General features: G+C 45.8%; 1 protein-coding gene across 1 annotated transcript in view; it reads right to left on the reverse strand.

Annotated features, from left to right (window-relative positions):
* The window catches only part of si:dkey-37g12.1 (atrial natriuretic peptide receptor 1), a 61,171-nt gene that overhangs the window by 23,387 nt on the left and 14,463 nt on the right, over positions 1-23,321 (reverse strand). Inside the window, 12 exon segments of the mRNA XM_056280495.1 lie at positions 12,983-13,056; positions 13,058-13,158; positions 13,855-14,007; positions 14,160-14,163; positions 14,680-14,847; positions 15,195-15,328; positions 15,361-15,487; positions 15,671-15,748; positions 16,011-16,104; positions 16,241-16,346; positions 16,685-16,728; positions 17,518-17,596. Coding sequence (XP_056136470.1) covers positions 12,983-13,056; positions 13,058-13,158; positions 13,855-14,007; positions 14,160-14,163; positions 14,680-14,847; positions 15,195-15,328; positions 15,361-15,487; positions 15,671-15,748; positions 16,011-16,104; positions 16,241-16,346; positions 16,685-16,728; positions 17,518-17,596 — 1,162 coding nt within the window.

Here is a 23,321-nt window from a genome sequence, read left to right on the forward strand (position 1 = left end):
AAATCGGACGCTAAAAAACTGTCCCCCAGGTATATTGGTCCCTTTCCCATTGTCAAAGTCATTAACCCCTCTGTGGTCCATCTGAAGCTGCCCCGCACTCTCCGGGTTCACCCTTCCTTCCATGTGTCCTGCCTCAAACCTGTCTCTACTAGCCCTCTAGTTCCTCCGGCCCCCCCGCCCTCACCTCCTCGTATGATCAACGATCATCCGGCTTACACCGTTCGTCGTCTCCTGGACTCTCGTCACCGCGGTCACGGCCTGCAGTATCTCGTGGACTGGGAGGGATATGGCCCGGAGGAGAGGTGTTGGGTCCCTCGTCGCCTTGTCCTGGACGCGAACCTCATCCGGGACTTCCACAGGACGCACCCTGACGGGCCTGGTAGGTCGCCTGGTGGCGCCCCTCGAAGGGGGGGTACTGTCACAGCCTCTCGCCCTTGACATCAAAGCGATCGCCCTTGACACCTGCTACACCAGCTGACACCTGCTACACCAGCTGACACCTGCTGACCCCCCCCCCTTCACCCCGGCACGCCAGCTGGCCATCAAGCAATCGCCCTCACCCTTAAAAGGCCTCCACTATGGACCAGTCTTCGCTGGAACGTCGCCATTCATGGACTTCTGCCTGCCTACCTGCCACTGAGCCAACTCCTGCTCTACCCCCGAGATCGGTCACTTCAATAAAGACTTGATTCTTCCCTTACCTGGTTGTCCCGTCTGCTTTTGGGTTCTTTCCTGACACGTGACACTCGAGCAGGAAATCAAGAAGCTAAAGGGACATGGTGGGATGGTAGGACTCCGTAGAGATGAAGCAGCTCTGGACCAGCTGATCATTGCCACACCTCATCTTGCTGATCTAGTGAATCAGTACCTCAAGAGCTTCCCAAAAGCTTCCACATCTACTTCAAGGACAGAGCATTATCATCTCTCAGGAGAGATTGCATTGAGGTCAAGAACAAATGCACTGAAGCTACGCGACTTGATTGAGTTGCACTGTGGAGGCAATCCATTCAAAGAAAAAACACCATTAAAGAGTCTTGTTTCAGCAGCGCTTGTGACAGATGCGGCAAAGCATGATATTCTCCAGTTTGCGGAAAAGCGTCAGAAGCGCTTTGAGGAGTTTGTTTCTGAACATTTGATCGCTACGTCAACACTCTGTGTGGGACAAAATGAAGAAACTCAAGTTGAAGACCCTTTCAAACTGGATGGAGAAAACAAAGGTACGTGTTGGAGACAAGGTCATCAAGTTGCGTGAGGAACGTGAACTGCTTGGAATTTTTCTCATCATCCAAGGCAGTCGACCAAGTCTAGTTCCCAAACTTGAGGAGACAATTGGAGACTATGAGATGTCAATGGTTCCCCGCTCTCTGTGGGCTGTGGATGGAACCTTGTAGATCCCTACAGACAAAGCTAGTTTCATGCATGCAATTGAAGATGCCAAGGCAGAGCTCCTTGAAGCTGTCCCAAAGCCTGATCCAATGCAAGAAGATCCTCCAGGTGTCCCTATCAAAGTTCTAATAGTTGATGCCATGGGTGTGCTTCAGAGCACGAAAAAGACACCAACCATGTGGAAGCTGTCAGACCTTCAGGATGCATTTGACAAACGCATCAAAATAATGATGGCTGGCTATCATGAGGGTCGAGTTGTCTTTGATCGATATATGGATGAGTCATTAAAGAAGAAAACTCGACAGAAGAGAGCAACTACTTCTGTAGAATACGAAATCCATCCAGAGATGAAGCTCATTATGTCGATCAAGGATCTCCTCTCTGCATCATCGACCAAGAAGAAGCTGACATGTGAGTTGGGCCAGGGACTGCTAGAGTATTTCTCAATGGACAGTTCTTTCCTACAGGTTGTCATCTATGACACCTTCATCAAGGGACGTGATTTTGTGGAGGCACACACACATGAAGAGGCTGATGCCCTAATACCTCATCAAGTCCTTGCCTCTGCTGCCAATGGTGCCTCACGAGACATATGTGTTTGGTCACCCGACACTGATGTCCTCTTACTGCTACTTGATTTAGTATGTGAATGCATTGCAACTCCAACTTCTCTGACATTTTCAACAGGCAAAGGTGCAAAGAAACGGGAAATAAATGTTTTTGAGCGTGTTCAAGTTATTGGACGTCAGAAATGTCAGGGATTACTTGGCCTGCACAATTTTTCTGGTGCTGACTGGGGGGGAAAATTTGTTGGAATCTCCAAAAAGACGTGGATCAACGCATACCTGAAGCTTGATGATGATGATCCTGCCATTGACTGCTTCAAGGACCTTCGCAAGGGTTCCATTCCCCCTGAGCTTATCAATGGTGAGCTCCCATCACTGGTGAAGGCATTAGAGAATTTTGTGTGCTGTGTTTACAGCTCAAAAGGTCCAACAACCCTGCCATCACTCAGATGGGAACTATTCCGATCAAAGAACCTGGAGGGTGAGATGCTACCTCCAACTCGTGCTGCATTGCTACCCCATATCCTACGTTCCAATTATGTCACAATGCGAGATAAGTCATACAAGACAAATTAACCTGAGCTTCCACCAATCGAACAGAATCGATGGAGTTCAGTGAGTGGCGGATATGTTCCAGTCAGGTGTCTTGCCCTCCCTGCACCACAGGCAGTACTTGAGCTAATCAAATGTGGCTGCAAAGTAGGTTGCAAGGGACAGTGCAGCTGCTCAAAGAATCACCTGCCTTGCACTCCTCTCTGCAAATGTTATGGTGGAGACTGTGCAAACACAACAAGTGAGTACATTCCAGAAGATGACAATGCTGATGAATAGATCAAGTATTATTTAAATTCCTTTATCATCACCTGTATTTGTTTTGTTTTGTTGTAGATGTTTTTGGGGAATTTAGCAGCTTTTTCTTACTCTCTATTTATCTACTGGCGCAACATAGAGTAACTTTTTTTTCAATTGGATACTAAGTGCAACTTTTTACTGCTGCTTGTCATCATACAGTATGCTTAACTGAAAGATAAACCTGTCTTACTGGATTACTTGACTACTGTGTGGTTATTTACATAATAGAAACATGTTTAATAAATGTCTTCCATTTTTCACATTAAATATGACAGTTATGTTCCCACCTAATTTAGTACAATGGGACATCGCCGTAGGATGGACACCATCTTGGATTTGACAATAAATAAGTAAATGATGTAAATTTCACTGATTCAGTTGAATTCATTTAGCCCAAAAACCTAAGATTAGACACCAAAGTCAGCTTTCTAGCTTGAATAGAAACTGAGATATAGCCATTTTAAGCTCCTGGCAGCCATATTTGATGCCATCTTGAAAATGATGCATTTCCAGGAGGTAGATTTTCCTAGATTTTTAGTATGTTCTTAAGCATGCCTAGAGGTAACAGAATCAATAGAAAAACTATGCTATCTATTTTCTTGGGATTACGTTTTTTTTTCTTCACATATTGAACCATCTATTTTGGATAGGGGGCGCTCAGAAAGGGGGTGGGGGTCTGAAAATTGGCACCCATCATTTTCTGACAGTTTGGTCCCTATAGAAGCCAACAGCAAAAAAAATCAATTTTGGCACAAAAATCCTACGGGAGTACATACCATACTGCACTATCACTGTGAGTGAGAGAGGGAACGAGAGATGGCGACAGGTTCGGAAGCGCTTGCCGACAATCCTCAGCTTGTGGACAAAAAAGACGGGCGAAGTGAAGTCTGGAGTTATTTCGGATACTTCGCAGATAGTGAGGGCAAGCCCACAGACACACTGAGACCCGTCTGTAAGACATGTTACAAAGGCGTTCAGACAAAGGGAGGCAACATGGCAAAGCACCTCGCTGACAGACATCCCGGCCTTTACAAAGAATTCAAAGACCGACAGGTTAGCGAATGTGATTGAAAACACCATTACATGATCAGCCCCAATCTTATCCACTAACTATAGGCTATATAAGTGAAACGAGTGTGGTGTGTTCTATGACAGGCAACCTTTTTTTCCAACACTGAATTTTGACGAGGCATAGCGACAGTGATCATACTGTAGTTAGCTTATGGAAGGGCAATGTTCACGCTAGTAATGTTGACTTTAGCATAACTTGCAAACGATCTATTTAATATTCAATCAGTTCTGGTAACATTTATCATGGCATGTAGTCTGCCTTTTTGTCAATTATTTCTTAGATATAAGATAGGTGTAAATTACCCATATTACTTTATATTATATTTGATATTATTAAGACAAGTGATTGAGCTTATTATATGGTGCTTTGTTTATTAGACTTATATGCTATTGAATTTGTTATAGAGTGCCATGTACCAGATTTGATTTTATAGTGAATTGCACTTTTATTGTTTACATTCTGTTATGCTCGCGCACCAGAACCTGACCCGTGTGGCGAAACCCAAGACAGACAGACACGAGATGACTTCTAAGTCTACAAAGGGGGGTTTTATTGTGGGAGGGAAATGTATGGTGAAAAAAAGGCGTTCTGTTAGTGGGATGTGTGAATAAACTATGTGTGGTGTCCCGTGGTTTGCGTGTATAACTATGTGTGAGTGTTTTTAGCCAATGTGTGGTGCGGTATGTAAATGACCAGGAGGTGTTGAAGAAATGTGCGTGCACCTGGCGAGAAAGTCCAGTCCGTGATCCAAGAGGGGTTGTCCGAGAAAGTCCAGGTCCGAGATCCGGGAAGTCGAGTCCGAAAGGAGGGGTCCAGGTAGAGGGACAAGGGGGGAGATCGCAGGAGAGGTCCGGGGAGAAACGTGAAGGTCGCTGGGGACGAGGGAGACGCGGGGAGCCGTGGAAATCGCGGAGGGAGAGTCTTGGGAGGAAACAGAGACACGAAGATAAGACACTGGGGAATAAACAGAAAAGCAAGGAACGCTGGAGGGCTTATCAGAACTTCACCGCAGGGTTCAGTACGTCGAAGCACTGAGAGACGTTCTGGGAGGCTTCTTGTAGAAGGCTGCCTGATTGCCACAGGTGTGCCTGATGGATGATGGCAAACATCTGGTGCAGTGCAGCGCTCGTCTCCTCAGAGCGCGAGCCGAGCGCTCGGATGTTTCCGGCACGTCCGAGCTGGGGGAGTGGCTTGAACGTGCCGGGGAGGCAGCTCGGGGCGGTGTAAGCGCAACACATACCTTTTATTGTCTCCTCTGTATGTTACTGCGCGTGCGCAAGTTGACGGCAGAAACGAGAAGGAAAGTTAAAATTACTGACGTTCGCATGCCATGAGAAAGCCAAGGACTGTTCGTGAAGAATATTGTTTATCATTTTTTATTTAGCACCTAGCTGGAAGGCAAACAGGTATGTGTGTAGAATGACTGTGTAATTTGAGTTCGTTATGAGGTGTTATTTTTATGTATTGTGTAACCGGATTTAGAAGTTAGCTAAATGAGCTAATGCTAGCAGTGCTATGCACGTTGTTACGGTAGCTAGCGATGGTGGAAACGTGGTCGCATGTATGAGTCTATGATTGTGTTTTATTTTGCTTTCAGCTCTTACGGTGTGTCTGTGGTGGTTCATGTAAATAAATGGTGGAAATACCGCACCATAGCCCATCAGTTATCATCATTGAGTGCATCGTCTGAATAAAGTCCGGCTGGGAATGCTACAATAGGCTACCTGAAATGCACTCAGTAGAACCCATAGCCTACCACCAGAATGTATTGAGTCCAAATTAGTTTGTTAGCCATGAACGACGTTCCATTAACTCAGCAGCCTTGACCTAGGGTAGACTCCATCAGATGGCCCACTGACTAGCATAGTAATTTGTTTGTAATTTTAACACTGACCTTGATCTAGCCTAATTTGGCCATTTAAAGGTAATTTATTTATTGACAATCAGCAAAAACGGACTGAGAATGGTACTGCAAATGACTAATTGTCTGACTGACGTTTGTCCACCATAGTGTAATGGCATGTACCATGTAGTGGCATGTTTTGGTTTTTTTTTTTTTAAATAAAGAGGAGAAAATAGTCTTTTAATTGTATGTGTCAGTCTGTCAATGTGTTCACTGTTCAAAAGTTGAAATTTTACAGAAAAGTGGCTTGTTAAGCAAAAGCAAATATGTTAACAAACAGAAGAGATTATGCTCATACTTGCTCTGGAGAATTAATTTATTAATGTAATTTGCTCAAAAAGTAGGACAAACCCAGCCACTGAGGATGCACAAGCCAGTGCATCCTTAGTGCCGGTCCCAAGCCCGGACAAATGGGGAGGGTTGCGTCAGGAAGGGCATCCGGCGTAAAATATTTGCCAAATCAAATATGCGGATCATAAATAAGACTTACATACCGGATCGGTCGAGGCCCGGGTTACCAACGACCGCCACCGGTACTGTTAACCAGCAGGGTGTCAGTGGAAACTATGCTACTGTTGGGCGAAGGAGAAGGAGAGGAGGAAAGCATGTCCAGAGGCAGCTAGAGAGGAGGAAGAGTAGGCATGTGGAGGTGAGAGTTGGAACTTTGAATGTTGGCACTATGACTGGTAAAGGGAGAGAGCTGGCTGACATGATGGAAAGAAGAAAGGTAGGCATACTGTGTGTGCAAGAGACCAGGTGGAAGGGGAGTAAGGCCAGGAGTATCGGAGGTGGGTTCAAACTCTTCTACCATGGTGTGAATGGGAGGAGAAATGGGGTAGGGGTAATTCTGAAGGAAGAGTATGTCAAGAGCGTGCTGGAGGTGAAGAGAGTGTCAGACAGAGTGATGAGTATGAAGCTGGAAATTGAAGGTTTATTGCTGAATGTTATCAGCGCATATGCCCCGCAAGTTGGGTGTGAGATGGATGAAAAAGAAGAATTCTGGAATGAGGTGGACGACATGGTGGAGAGGGTACCCAAGGAGGAGAGAGTGGTGATTGGAGAGGACTTCAATGGACATGTTGGTGAAGGGAACAGAGGTGATGAGGAGGTGATGGGAAAGTATGGAGTCAAGAAGAGAAATGTGGAAGGACAGATGGTGGTCGATTTTGCGAAAAGGATGGAAATGGCTGTGGTGAATGCATATTTCAAGAAGAGGGAGGAACACAGGGTGACGTACAAGAGTGGAGGAAAGTGCACACAGGTGGACTATATCTTATGTAGAAGGCACCATCTAAAAGGGATTGGAGACTGCAAGGTGGTGACAGGGGAGAGCGTAGCTAGGCAGCATCGGATGGTGGTCTGTAGGATGACTTTGGAGACCAAGAAGAGGAAGCGAGTGAAGACACAGCCGAAGATCAAATGGTGGAAGTTGAAGAAGGAAGACTGTTGTGTGGAGTTCAGGCAGGAGTTAAGACAGGCACTGGGTGGTAGTGAAGAGTTGCCAGATGGCTGGAAAACCACTGCAGAAATAGTGAGGGAGACAGCTAGGAAGGTACTTGGTGTGTCATCAGGACAGAGGAAGGAAGACAAGGAGACTTGGTGGTGGAATGAGGAAGTACAGCAAATTATACAGAGGAAAAGGTTGGCAAAGAAGAAGTGGGATAGTCAGAGAGATGAAGAAAGTAGACAGGAGTACAAGGAGATGCAGCGTAAAGCAAAGAGAGAGGTGGCAAAGGCAAAGGAAAAGGCGTATGGTGAGTTGTATGACAGATTAGACACTAAGGAAGGAGAAAAGGACTTGTACCGATTGGCTAGACAGAGGGACCAAGCTGCAAAGGATGTGCAGCAAGTTAGGGCGATCAAGGATAGAGATGGAAATGTGCTGACAAGCGAGGAGAGTGTGCTAAGAAGGTGGAAGGAATACTTTGAGGGGCTGATGAATGAAGAAAATGAGAGAGAGAGAAGGTTGGATGATGTAGGGATAGTGAATCAGGAAGTTCAGCGGATTAGCAAGGAGGAAGTGAGGGCAGCTATGAAGAGGATGAAGAATGGAAAGGCAGTTGGTCCTGATGACATACCTGTGGAGGCATGGAGATGTTTAGGAGAGATGGCAGTGGAGTTTCTAACTAGATTGTTTAACACAATCCTGGAAAGTGAGAGGATGCCTGAGGAGTGGAGAAGAAGCATACTGGTACCGATTTTCAAGAACAAGGGCGATGTGCAGAACTGTAACAACTACAGAGGTATAAAGTTGATCAGCCACAGCATGAAGATTTGGGAAAGAGTAATAGAAGCTAGGTTAAGAGGAGAGGTGACGATCAGCGAGCAGCAGTATGGTTTCATGCCACGAAAGAGCACCACAGATGCGATGTTTGCTTTGAGAATGTTGATTGAGAAGTATAGAGAAGGCCAGAAAGAGTTGCATTGTGTCTTTGTAGATTTAGAGAAAGCTTATGACAGAGTACCGAGAGAGGAGGTGTGGTATTGTATGAGGAAGTCAGGAGTTGCAGAGAAGTATGTAGGAGTGGTGCAGGATACGTATGAGGGAAGTGTGACAATGGTGAGGTGTGCGGTCGGAATGACGGATGGGTTCAAGGTGCAGGTGGGATTACATCAAGGATCGGCTCTGAGCCCTTTCTTGTTTGCAATGGTAATGGACAGGTTGACGGACAAGGTCAGGCAGGAGTCTCCATGGACGATGATGTTCGCGGATGACATTGTGATCTGTAGTGAGAGTAGGGTGCAGGTTGAGGAGAGCCTGGAGAGGTGGAGGTATGCACTAGAGAGAAGAGGAATGAAAGTCAGTAGGAGCAAGACGGAATACCTATGCGTGAATGAGAGAGAGGACAGTGGAATGGTCAGGATGCAAGGAGTGGAGGTGACAAAGACATCTGAGTTTAAATACTTGGGGTCAACTGTCCAAAGTAACGGGGAGTGCAGTAGAGAGGTGAAAAAGAGAGTGCAGGCAGGTTGGAGTGGGTGGAGAAGTGTGTCAGGAGTGATTTGCGACAGAAGGGTACCAGCAAGAGTTACAGGGAAAGTTTACAAGATGGTTGTGAGACCAGCTATGTTATATGGTTTGGAGACAGTGGCACTGACGAAAAGACAGGAGGCGGAGCTGGAGGTGGCAGAGTTGAAGATGCTAAGATTTTCACTGGGAGTAACGAAGAAGGACAGGATTAGGAACGATTATATTAGAGGGACCGCTCAGGTTGGACGGTTTGGAGACAAAGCAAGAGAGGCAAGATTGAGATGGCTTGGACATGTGTGGAGGAGAGATGCTGAGTATATTGGGAGAAGGATGCTGAATATGGAGCTGCCAGGGAAGAGGAGAAGAGGAAGGCCAAAGAGGAGGTTTATGGATGTGGTGAGGGAAGACATGCAGGTGGCTGGTGTGACAGAGGAAGACGCAGAAGACAGGAAGAAATGGAAACGGATGATCCGCTGTGGCGACCCCTAACGGGAGCAGCCGAAAGTAGTAGTAGTAGCTCAAAAAGTAGGACAGGAACAAGCTGGTGACAGTTAAACGATAGTGAGACCGAGCTGGACCATTATTCATCTCTTTTCCAGATGTCTGTGAATGTTCTCATTCATCCAGGTCATGGTTATCCAAAGGAGTTGAATCAAGTGCAACTGGACTTGGTATATATCCGTGAAGACGTTTCGCCTCTCATCCAAGAGGCTTCCTCAGTTCATGCCTTTCTGACTAGACCAAGCTAGTCTGACAGGCTGGTGATGAGACTCAGTATTTATCCTCAAGGAGTCGTTGTCAGAGCTATTGATATGCGTGGCTCTTTGTGATCAGATGTTTACCAACGCCCGTCGCTAACAGCCATAGATATGAGTGGCTCTTTTGTGTACCGATGTTTGGCCGCGCCCGTCATTATCTGAGCTATTGATATGCGTGGCTCTCTTGTGCTCTGGTGTCCAGCCGCGCCCATCGCCATCGGAGCTACTGATTTGGATTTGTTTAGCAGCGACGGTCGTTGGGGGTGTTACTTTCGACTTCATTGTTCAGTGGTCATGAGAGTCGTTGGAGCCGTTAGTGACCGTCTGTTGTTCTTGGAGGCTAGGCTTCTTGAGTTTCCTGGGTAGAGATGAACACTCTTTTCCAGATATTTTAGAATTTTACCGTGGTATCGGTTCAGTATCGAGTATCGAGGTATTTATGGCAGGTATCGTATCGAAGTAATAATTTTGGTATCGTGACAATACTAGTATTGTGTGTAATCCTATAATGTCCTACCATGCACTACGGCAAGGTGAACCTGACAAAGCCAAGGTTAAGAGTCAAAATGTAGTCTTCTCCAAGAAACAAACTGTAGGTGCCAAGATCTTCACGACCAACACCAGTGAAAGGAACATAGTCAAATATGCATTTTGTAAGAAGATAGGACACCCCTTGCACAAGTGTCGCAAATTTATTGAAAAGCCAGTTGCTGACCGAGTCAAGTTTATTCAGAGTGAGAAACTGTGTTTCGGCTGTTTGGGTCCTGGCCATCATTCCAAGAGCTGTGGTAACAGGATGGTCTGTGACACCTGCTCAAAGCATCACCCCACATGCGTAAATGAAAACCGCTCAAAACCAGAACAAGAACCAAAGAGAGAACAATCTAAGGAAATAAGTAACAATAAGGAAAGAAAGCCAAAGTCAACACTACAACAGGATGTCACCAATGAAACCACATCCAACAGAGTTGTACAAGACGGCAATAGTACCCAGACTTCGACAATAACACCTGTCTATGTGTCAACTCAGAGTGATTCAAGCAAGGAAGTACTTGTCTACGCTCTACTAGATTCCCAAAGCGATTCCTCATTCATTCTTGAGGAAGTGGCAGATGTTTTAGACACACACAGAAGACGTGAAGCTGAAACTGTCAACATTGTCATCAAAAGGGTCGATTGTACCCTGCAAAAGACTCAAAGGCTTACAAATAAGAGGGCTATTCTCCTCTAAGAAGATCACAGTGCCGACAGTTTACACTCGTGAATACATCCCTGCTAATCGGACACACATCCCAACTCCAGAGACTGCCAAGGCATGGCCTCATTTGGAGCATCTAGCAGAACGCATCACTCCGCAAATGGAATGTGAGATTGGTCTGCTGATTGGGTATAATTGCCCACAAGCTCTAGTGCCTCGAGAGGTTGTGTGTGGGGAGGAAACCCAACCTTTTGCCCAGAAAACCTATTTAGGTTGGAGCATAGTGAGTTGTGGTGAACCATGTGAACATGAAGGTGATGCAATTGGAGTTAGTCATCGCATCATTGTAAGGCAAGTCACACCTGGAACCAAACCGCCAGTCAAGCTCAAGGTCTTAGGAGAGCTGCTCATGGAAAGAGCTCTCAGTGTTCAATGGTTTGTGTCCTCTGATGACTTCCAGTTCAAAGTTATTGTCAAAGAACACCCGATGACCAGAAGAGGAGTGCTATCCACAGTAGTTTCCATCTACGACCCATTGGGGTTTGTAGCACCATTCATCCTCCTGGGCAAGCAGATCTTGCAACAAATGTGTAGAGACAAACTTGGTTGGGATGAGCCACTCCCAGAAGAGCTCAGAAAACAGTGGGAATCATGGCTATAAGATCTTCAAAACCTGTCTAAGGTAAAGATCAGAAGGTGCTATATTCCAGAGAACTTCATAGATGTCAAGCAGTATGAGCTTCATCACTTCTCAGATGCTAGCATCACAGGTTATGGGGAGTGTACATATCTCAGAGCTATCAACACCAACAGAGATGTCTATTGCTCGCTAGTCATGGGGAAAGCGCGTGTTGCACCCACCAAGGTAACCACAGTACCACGGCTTGAGTTATCTGCAGCTGTGGTATCAGCAAGGACAAGTGTTATGCTCAGAAATGAGCTAGAAATAGATGGTCTTCAGAAATACTTTTGGACAGACTCGAGGATCGTACTTGGCTATATAAACAATGATGCCAGACGGTTTCAAACCACCTGCTTTGTGGCGAACAGAATCCAAAGAATCAAGACGACTACAGATCCCAAACAATGGCGATATGTAAGATCCGAAGATAATCCTGTAGATCATGCTTCGAGGACCCTAATGACAAATGAGCTTGTGGCTTCAAATTGGTTTACTGGCCCAGACTTTCTATGGGAAAAGGAGCTGCCCATAGGACATGTTACAGTGGGAGAGGTCATTGACAACGATCCGGAACTCCGAAAAACCTAGGTGCTTAACACCAAAGTGAAGGAAGACAGGACGTTGCTAGACCGCCTGTCAAAGTTTTCTGACTGGAAAAGAGCTGTCAAAGCAATTGCTTGTCTCAAGCGCCATGCCAAGCGGATCAAGGGTCTCAAGCCTAAAACAAGTGAAGCCACAACTGTTGAGGAGAGACAGGAAGCAGAGCTTTTCATAATCAAATTGGTCCAAACAGAAGCATTCAGAAGTGAAATCACCATAACTGTGATTTGGTGGGAGTTTAACTACCATAAATATTATTTATGTCAGTATTTGATATATTGTGTTTTCTCACATTATTTATATGATTTATTTTCGTGAATTTTGATTTTGTTTGTATTGGAGCTGCACGAGAACTGGGTGTGCAGTTTGTGTTGCACAGGGGACATATTTTGTTGTTGTGGCGCAGTGCTCCTCTAAGAAGTCGACAGGAGTAAGAGGTTTTGTACTCCATTTAAAATCGGGAGTTTTTATTTCAGTGTTCATTTCTTCGAAGATTTAATTTATTTATACTTAAGTGGACTCATTCCCTTGAGGTTGGTGCAGCCAGCGAGGTATGTTTATTTGTATTTTTGTTCGTCATTGTGCATTTTTATATTTATGTTTTACAGCTTGTACTATGCGATAGTAATATGTTGTTGTTCTGTGCATTTTGTATGTTTAAAGTTTGACGGTGGATTTAAGGAAGAAAAGCGGTGTAGACAAATAAATCCATCTGTGGCAGAGAACTCATGGTCTGGTCTAATTCCTGGAGGGAGTGACAATGCTAAAGCAGAATAGTTTAATACAAACTGTGCAGCCACCTACAAATGTGTTGCTTTAATAATTACTTCAGGGGTAAGATACAGTAAATCATATTCCAGTTCTGCAGATTAAACAGGAGAGCTGGGTTATTAATGCTGGCAGCTCTATAGAGTTTGTCACTTTATGGAGGCCTGAAGGTGACCATTTATACCTGTAAAGAAAACTTTTCACAATGAAATGTCAGAGTTCTCACCTGCTGAGGCAGAGTCTTTTGACAGCAAGGCAGAGGGAGGAAGAGTCAGGTCTGTCTATGGGCCTTTCACTCCAAGCAGGAGGTCATCATAGCCTCCACATCCTCTGGACATAAGACCCGGTCTGTGTGAGGTCGCACAGGACTGCAACCACCTGCTTTCACCCGCTCTACAATCTCTGCAGAAGGATAGGTGTGTTTGTGTGTGTGTGTGTGTGTGTGTGCGTGTGCGTGCGTGTGTGTGAGTGAAGACAGGAATGTGTGTGTTTTTGTGGGTGGTGGAGGAGAAGAGGAGGAGCGAGGCAACAGGAAAGAGCCACAGAAATGCAAATAAAAAATCAATAGAGCCAGAAACCAAGGTGTTTCTGAAGACTCTCTCTCACACACACACACGTACATGTACACATTCAAAACAAACCAAGGACATGCTGCACATCTAAGCAGATAAACATGATAAAATTAGGAATGAAGTGCAACCAAAAATATTCAAGCAAAGGTTCTATTTATAAACCGTTTCATCGACCTTGGTCTGGTTGCCGTCATTGGCTCCACCTACAGGCGTAAGCAATTTCTCGTTTGTATTCTCAAGCTTGCGTATGATGTCTCTTTGACTCTATTGTGGTCATAAGATGCTTCATTTTCAGTTCTTTAAGATTAATATTATCATCTTTTTTTTTTCAAAGACGGCATACTAAGAGTAGAATAGAATAGATACGCAGAATACTTACCTTTGTCAGTAGCAGTTTCTTCTCTGGCATGTTATATATTGGTTTGACTCAGATTATTTTTGATTTTTTTTTTTTGTGGTCATGTCCAACTAACAGACCTACCAATACTTGCACACATGAATACACTCACACATGCATCAGGCCCACCTTGTGAGCTAAGCTTGCAGTTTGGGATATAGAACGGGCCACATCGGTAGACCAGTTCATGAACAATGATGCCAAAGCTGTAAACATCCCCTTTCTGGGTGCCAGACAGGGGCATGTGGTCCCTCAGCAGCTCGGGGGCGCGCCACAGCAAGGCTGATGAGACACACGGGAACATGCCAGATCCAGTTAGTTTTGCAGAAATTCAGTCATTCATTGATTCACATAAACACTTGGAAGTTCTCTGTTCCACTGACAATGAAAAGATTCTTTGTTTTTTTTCTCCCCATTTGTATTTAGCCTATTACTCCACTCTTCCGAAATGTCCCGGTCACTGCTTCACCCCCTCTGCTGATCTGGGGTGGGCTGCAGACTGCCACATGCCTCCTCCGATACATGTGGAGTCGCCAGCTGCTTCTTTTTACCTGACAGTGAAGCGTTTTGCCAGGGGGACGTAGCGCGTGGGAGGATCACGCTATTCCCTCCCAGTCCCCCTCCCCCCGCTCCCCAAACAGGTTCCCCGGCCGACCAGAGGAGGCACTAGTGCAGCGACCAGGACATATACTCACATCCAGCTTCTCAACCGCAGACACGGCCGATTTTGTCTGTAGGGACGCCCAAACAAGCCAGAGGTAACACGGGGATTCGAATCGGCGATATCCATGTTGGTAGGCAACTGAATAAACTTCTACGCTACCCAGACGCTATCCTTTCTTTATTTTTCTGCCTTAATTCCCTGCAATTCTTTTCCACCCCCCCTTGCTTGTCTTTATTATCTGTTCATTTAATTCTCCCGATCGACCCCCTGTTTTTGAACACTCACTGGACCACTGCTTGGGGAAAGGTGATGTTGTCGTCCTGGCTTGATGGGGTTTGTCTGAGTTGGTTCAGGCCATAGGCTGTCACCTTCAAGACAAAACGGTTGTCCACCACACAATTTGAGGAAGAGAGGTGACCGTGAGAACGCAATGGACTGTGGTGCAGATAGTCCATCCCCTACGAACACAGATGCACACCATCATGTTCAAGACGCATTGGGTCATGGACCATCAATTCTTGATTTGCAGGAAACAAGACCTGACATCTTGATTGATACTCTGTGATGAGGAAATGCAGTTTCATTGACTGTTGTTTGTGAACGTTGTTAAGAGTGTCAAGTCATGTGTTTCAGGGTGCGTTAACAGGTAATATACAGGCCATCCACAACACCAGAGTCATAGCACTCTGTAATTTCATTTCAAAGTGAGACACCTTCTAATAAAATATATAATCCAAGAAAAGAAAAAAATAAAACAAACATGAAAACAGGTGAGCAAAACAACAATGAAAAAACTCACTGATACCTTTACAATGTCCAGCATCAAGGAATATTTGAAAGTCCAGTCAAGCTTGATGGAGCTGTTTTTTAAAATGTCCTGAAGACAGGCAGGTAGTGAACCGTAAAGTCATGCAATAGTATAAACTTTTGGAAACAGGCCAAGATAAATGCTTTGCATGTCTGTGGGGGAGGCGGGTGGTTGTTTATGCTCACCTGCAGGCTTCCTTTAGGGCAGTACTCAGTAATAAGAAAAAGCTGTGGGGCCTCTAGACCAGCGCCGATAAAGCTGCAGACATTTGGATGGCTCAGTTCTCTGCACTAAAACAAATAGCACATGCACAAAAGCTGCACAACGTCGCATAAGCAAACACAATTTGTATGCCCCCTCTCACACACACACACAAACAAACAGTGCGTCTGCCACATTAAGTAGACACAGAATCTCAAGACGGCTGCTTAGGTTTTTACAAGCTTTCTGCTCTTTTAACAATTTTGGCTCACCTGTTTCAGCTCGCTAAGTAGCTCCCCATTTAGACACACATTCTTGACAGTCAGGAAACGCACCCAGCAAATGTTCTCCTTAAATAGTCAAGAAGCAAAGGCTTTTGAAAAATGGAGCAACCAGAACAAAAATTAACGCTGGCAACTAATCAGCATGATAAATCAAACAGCAATAAATGGTTTAAGCACAGATCTAACTGGCTCTTTGCTGAGGATTTCAATATCAAAAGAACCAGATTTCACACTTAAATGAATCCTTTACTCTCCTTCATCCTTCAATCTTATCAGGATGAATCAAAGCATGAAAAAAAATGAAATCTTCAAATAAACTTTCTTTTACTTTGTAGATGCCCGTTTTGTGGGAAGCTGGCGCATCTGTTGTGTCGCCAAACATGGACTGCAAGGAGGTGTGACAAGCCTTGGTTTTGAGATAGGAAAAATGGATCGTCATTTTCATTCATGTTGATCAGAGAGAGAGAAACTGATACAGAAACTAATGAGTGTAAAGCACCAAATGAAAAAAGGAGGAGCTGCCAAGAATGGATATGCACAAAGTGCATGCCTGCACAAATAATCTGCACCTTGTCAGTTGAAGAGGACACCATGATTGTCACCTCACTGGGGTCAATCTTCCACAACATTAAACTCTCTTGGAGACTCATGTAGAATGTATTTCCTGTAGTACAGGAAGAAAGGTGCTTGTGTTAGGGCCATCAATCCATTGTCTGTACCTGCTTACATATTTTGTGTTGAAAATACATGCATATATAGGTTAATACTCCTGACCAAGGCATGTCAAGAAGATCTGGAGTTGGTCCCCAGGCCTGCACGGTGGCTGCCCACTGCCCCTAGCTACAGTGTGTGTTGGGACTGGTGAAATGCAGAGGATAAATTTCCCCACAGGGATTAATAAAGTCTATTTTATCTTATGTCACTGATGGCTGGAGTCTATCCCAGCTAGAATTGGGCAAAAGCAAAGAAATGAACACAGGGCCCTCCTACTGTGAGGCTAACTACTAAACCTCCATGCTGCATAGTCGCGGTAGATTTGCTTGGTGCTAAAACAGCATCAGATGTGACAATTCGTCATATAGCAGTATACTGGCAATTGATTAAATTTTGGTTTCTCTAATACAGAGACTTGCTTTCGTGTAAACTTTGTTTCAAAACCTAGACTTCTTAAAATGCTTGACGAGAAAAAAAAAACCTGAGGAATTACAGAGCATTTACCGTAACCTGTCATTTACATAATTCACCCGCCCAAAACAAAATCCATGAAGGTAAAGTTGTACAATCTGATTAGCGCTACTCTCTTTATATTATCCTTGGTTTGCACAGATCAACAGCTTAAAGCCGATACTAGCTCTCATCACCTCAGGCTGCTTCATGTTCAGCCATGTGAAATAAATTCACCATGTAATCATAAATCTGGAGAAAACATGCAACTGTGCCATGGTGCAAAATCATATACTTGCAAAATTGCTCCTACTTCAAAGAATACATTAAAGGTGATGCTTTGTAAAAGGAAATGGTTTTTTTCCCCTCAAAAAAATAAGGATACCTACTGTGTTCAAAGGTAAATTATTGCTGCCAAACAGATAATGAAATACATGGCTTCCAGAAGTACTCTGAATTAGAGTGGTATGATTGGTTGAAGATTTTCTCTAGTATTGGAATATTGCCTAAAAACTCATAATGATTGAACATATTATGAATATTCAAGAGTGCGCTCTGTATGTATAATTATGTGTGCATGCCTGTGTGTGTGTGTGTGTGTGAGAGAGAGAGAGAGAGAGAGAGAGAGAAAGCGAGAGAGAGAAGAGTCTGTGTGCATATTTGTGGAGTACCTGTAGAGCAAACAAACACCAGTTGTTCCTGCAAATAACAAACCAGCAATCATCCCCATGATGACAAGAAGTCTTCTCTCTGAAACATAAGGATGCACTCCATGACCTTTCAAAGTCAAATTCTCATGAGTCGTCACCTTTATAGCTGTCAGCTATAAAGGTGTCTACTCGGCACTAACAAAAACACAGGAGGCGGGGCTGGAGGTGGCAGAGTTGAAGATGCTAAGATTTTCATTGGGAGTGATGAAGAAGGACAGGATTAGGAAAGATTATATTAGAGGGACCGCTCAAGTTGGATGGTTTGGAGACAAAGCAAGAGAGGCAAGATTGAGATGGCTTGGACATGTGTGGAGGAGAGATGCTGGGTATATTGGGAGGAGGATGCTGAATATGGAGCTGCCAGGGGGGAGGAAAAGAGGAAGGCCAAAGACGATGTTTATGGATGTGGTGAGGGAGGACATGCAGGTGGCTGGTGTGACAGAGGAAGATGCAGAATACAGGAAGCGATGGAAACGGATGATCAGCTGTGGCGACCCCTAACGGGAGCAGCCGAAAGTAGTAGTAGTAGTCACCTTTATAGCTGTGATAGCTCACTGGGCTAAATGAAAGTTAAACAAGTTCAAGTGAGTATAACCCAGTGCAGTTGGAGCCTCTCTATGGAGGAAATTTTCTCCCATTAAGAACATTGAAAAAGGTGACCATAAATAAATTTTTTTAAAGATAATCAGCCCATATTTAAACATCAAGACTAAAAAGAAAACTGAAAAATGATAATTGATACTGAAATGACAAACAAATATCATAAAATGACAAATGGGTGTCATAAAATGGCAGTTTGAAAATGGAAAAGCTTGAATTGAAAAACAGCAGTGAAAAATGGAAAAAAAGACATCTAAAAGAAAACTGAAAGTGGAAAATTACCTGCAAGAAATAAAGCAGCATTTTTTTTTCATTTTATCCCCTCCCTTTCCATTGTACAGTTTTGCCTTTTCCATTTGCGTTTTCCATTTGCCATATTTGAGCCCTATGTAATGAGAGGCATGGACCACCCTTCAATCAAAGCAGGCAGGGCAGGCCTGCAGTGCTCTGCAGTGCAGAGGCACCTTATGGACACCGGGGGGGGGGGGCTCCATGTGTACCACTCTGGCACAAAGCGGAAAGGGAAGTGGTGGTGATGCTTCTCTCATCAGTGTTTCCGCCTGTTTCTACTTTTCGAATAGCAGCCTTATGTTTTCCTGATTAGCTCTCCGTTGCTATGCTTTACCGTAGTTGTAATGGAGTCGATTCGGTCCAGTCCTCTCTTAAAATGTTAAGCTAATGTTAAGTGCAAAATGTTTTGATAGCTTTCATTTATCTTTTTCATTTTGACATCAAAACATGGATTGATTATCCCCAGTAGTAGAATAAAATAATCTATTTACCATTTTCTCTTTTAATTTTAATATTGGGTGAAAATGTCTTTGTGTATGCCCTCCAGGTAAAAAAATCACAGAATGTTGAATCAGTTCATCTGGACACAGCGTTTACTGACTGCAGGTATCCCTACCCTTACAAACAATACAGTGGCATAAGACTGAACCCAATGATCGGTTTCATATGCAAACCTAGAGTAACAATAACTAACTAACTCAACTAGGGTTACAATAGCCATGTGTACTACTCTCAGAGGATCGGGGCGTGGTTGCAATCACAGATGGCGACAGATGTACGCTTAGCCCCCCCCCCCCCGTTCAGGGAAGGTCGTTCCCTCTTAACATAGATGGCCTCTTTGACTCCCCGTTCAAATCAGCGTCCCTCCCTATCAAGGATGTGCAAATCCTCATCCTTGATAGAGTGGCCACTGGCCTGTAGATGGGTGTAGACTGCGGAGTCCTGGCCTGATGTGTTAGCTCTTTCTGTGTTGTGCCATTCTTTTGGACAGCGTCTGTTTAGTTCCGCGATGTACAAGTCACGGCAATCCTCCTGGCACCTAGAACGACCAAGGTGTTCATTTTGATCGTTTTGGATTTTCAAAGTTTAATAACTTTGTAAAAAAATACGATACAGACCTGCCGCTCCCTGAATGCTCCTAAAATTGCACGTATTTGCATTAAAATTATTTTTAGATCAATTGCACACACAAAGTTATGATAAGCTCTACCTAAAACGACCATGAGCGGTCAAAATGACCGTGCGTCATCATGCGTGTCATGTCACTATTTATGACGTATGTTGGTCGCATCATTTCCTTCGCGAAGTTAATTGCTCCATCCTAGGATCACACTAGCATTCTCCAGTGCTGAGTAATAGTCTAAACTTGATTTTTGATTATTTCCGACATGTCTGCTCACAGCCACCGTTTCAGATGCACCATGACTACCACTGAGGCGTTGCAGTATTTAAAGGCGTTGGACAGCAGAGATTTTAAATCGTTTAAAATTAGTATTAAAGTTGTTAAAATGTTAATTTTGGTGTCAGTTACTTCTTAACAGACATGCTACAATATGCAATGCATTAATATCGCAATTGGGTATTTATCTTGACAGAATGTAGAGTTTAAAACCATGGTTGCCCATGGTCTCTCTAGTAGTTTATAAGTTCCGGTCGTTGTTTGGGACTGTTTCAATATTTATTGTAAGTTCTTTTTTTGCGTTTCACGTTTTGTAGGCCTCGTTGCGTTTGTTAGATTAGCAATATGTGTTTTCCGTTTGGTTTTTCAGGTAATATTTTCATTTTTTCAATTTTGCTATTCAGGTTGGACCATCTCTCTGAAGTTTAAATTGTGTAAAAATAATATTAAAGTTGTTAAAATGTTAATTTTGGTGTCAGTCGTTTCCTAACAGACATACTAACATATGCAATCAATTAATATTGTGGCGGACACTAGGGGCTATGCCTCTCACCCAGCAGGACTGTGAGCTGGGGGTGTGGTTTACGTTCCCGGGCTCGCCGGTGCAGGGTTGTTCCTGCTGCAGTTGGTTTTTGGAGTTGAGGAATAAACATCAAACTCGCCTTGGTCTCCTGTGTTTTTCCTCATTCCTGCCACATTGGTGACCCCGAATTGAACATGTTTGGAGCAGAAGAGGAGTGTGAATCCACATGGGCCACGCCGCCCCAACTCTCACAGTCGGCCATTCTCGCCGCGGCTGTGAAGCTCCCAGAGTTCTGGCAGAGCGACCCGGCCTCGTGGTTCCAGCATGTCGAGGCGCTGTTCCACCTGCGTGGAATCTCCGCGGACGACTCCAGATACTATCTGGTCGTCGCTGCGCTGGACCAGCAGTCCACACGCCGGGCCATGCAGCTGTTGCGCGCCCCTCCGCAACACGATAAATACGTCGCCCTCAAACATCTTCTGCTCCGGAGGTACAGTCTATCTGCCGCAGAGAGGGCAGATAGAATCCTCTCCCTATCCGGTTTGGGCGACGGGACGGCTGTGGATCTCATGGACAGTATGCTGTCGCTGCTAGGCTCAGACGAAGGTGGGTTCCTTTTCCCGCACGTTTTCCTGCGCCAGCTCCCGTCTCCTGTGCGCGCGGCTTTGGTTAACTCCCCGTGTCTGGCCGCTGGTGACTACCGAGGTTTGGCTGAGGAGGCCGATCGGGTCCTGCTGGCTACCAGACGGTTCTCTGTGCAGAGTGTGGCATCGGAGCCTCTGCAGCCGACGTCGGAGGACGCGGACCCGGCAGTGGTGGCTGAAGTGACTGCCCGGAGACGGCACGGGAGAGGCTTCTGTTTCTTCCACCAGCGGTTCGGCGGCAAAGCGATGCGCTGCGTCCCTCCGTGCACGTTTGAGACGCCGGGAAACTCCAGGGCCAGCGCTCAGTAGCAGCTGTGGGCGCTGGCGGACGTAGTGAGCTGCTCTTCATTAAGGACACGATGTCAGGAAGACGGTTTCTGGTGGACTCAGGCTCGCAAAAGAGCCTACTCCCTCCTGCTAAGGCAGACAGTTCGGCCGAAGGCGGCGGCCCACAGTTAAGTGCAGCTAACGGTTCGTCCATTGCGACGTTTGGCACAAGGTTGGTGACTGTTTGCTTCCACAGGCGCCATTTTGAGTGGGACTTTGTAGTGGCCGCCATTACTGTTCCTATTATCGGCGCGGATTTTCTGTGTGCTAATGGTCTGCTGGTTGATGTTACAAACCGCCGTTTAATTGATGCTGTGTCTTTTGCCTCTGTTCCGTGCGAGACAGGGGGGGCCGGGCCGTTAACACACGCTTGTGGTGGACACGTATTGGGGACAGAATTCAACCCAGGAACTAAGGGTTAAGTCATGGTTGCCCTGGCAGGTTAACGCAGGGTTAAGTTATGGTTGTCCAGCCAGTTTTCTGGTTATTCTTGCCACCTCCGCTCAGTCGAGCTGTGGGTTTTGTTTGTCTCGCTGATTTACCGTGGATTAAAGAAAGTTGCCTACACGGCTAAAGTGTGAACCTACGGTCTTCTCCGTTACTTCGGCTCTACACTGGTGACCCCGACGTCGGTTTTCGGATAAGTTTTCTGAAACCACACACATTATGGCTACGAACGCCGTTGCAATTAAACTGCCGGAGTTTTGGGAGTCTTCCGCGGCTACATGGTTCGCGCAGGCTGAGGCACAGTTCGCGCTCAGAGACATAACAGCAGACGAGACCAGGTACTACTACGTATTGGCAGCGCTGGGGTGCGCTACGGCTTCCAGGATTAGCGGTTTCATAACCAACCCACCGGCCGATGGTAAATACGCCGCACTTAAACATCTCCTCCTTGAAACTTTTGAACTGTCTGCAACGGAGAGAGCACGTCGCCTCTTCGCAATTCAGGGCTTGGGAGATGGCAAACCATCGGAGCTAATGAGCAGGATGTTAAACCTACTGGGTCAAGAAAAGCCATGTTTCCTGTTTATGGAGCTGTTTCTGCGCAACATGCCGCCCCACGTCCAGACTGCGCTCGCTAACTCCACCATCACTGATCCCCGTGAGCTGGCAAAGGAGGCTGACCGATTCTTCGTCGCTACACAACGTTCCTCCCATGCCGGGGTGCTGGCTCCTACCTTCACTGGCCCCCCGCCGACATCGCGGGCGTGGCCCGACGGTGGCGCCACAGCATCAGACCGCTACAAGCCCTCTGGACTCTGTATGTACCACGCTCGATTTGGTGCGAAAGCTAAACGGTGCCGTTCCCCCTGCAACTACAGGCCGACGGGAAACGAGAGGGCCAACACTCAGTAGTGGCCATGAGTGTTGGCGATACGAGCAGGCTACTCTTCATCCTCGACACCATCTCCGGTCGGCGATTTCTTTGTGACACGGGCGCACAGAGAAGCGTGCTCCCTGCTACTGACGTCGACATCATGGGCGGGGAGCGGGGCCCCCAGTTGGCGACGGCTGACGGCAGCCCTATCCACACCTACGGCGTGCGGTCTGTAGAACTGTGTTTTGGTGGACAACGTTTCACGTGGGAGTTCGTCATGGCCAATGTAACGCTTCCCCTCCTCGGAGCTGATTTTTTGTGCGCTTACGGTTTACTAGTGGACATTCAGAACAGCCGTCTGGTCGATGCCTTAACCTTCTCCTCCTTCGCATGTACGCGGAGGGAAGCGGCCTATGCAGGTCTAGCCAACTCTCTCTCAGAGGCAGACAAGTTCACCCGCCTCCTCGCTGAGTTCCCTGACCTCACCCAGCCTACCTTCTCTGCACCCACCGCTAAGCATGGGGTGGAGCATCACATTGCTACGAAGGGGCCCCCGGTCTACGCCAGAGCCAGGCGTCTCGACCCCGCCAAACTCGCCATTGCCAAGTCTGAGTTCGAGCACCTGGAACGCATGGGGATCATCCGCCGCTCTGACAGCCC

The sequence above is a fragment of the Lampris incognitus genome, chromosome 5 (genome assembly GCF_029633865.1).
Source record: "Lampris incognitus isolate fLamInc1 chromosome 5, fLamInc1.hap2, whole genome shotgun sequence".
NCBI classification, from domain to species: Eukaryota; Metazoa; Chordata; class Actinopteri; order Lampriformes; family Lampridae; genus Lampris; species Lampris incognitus.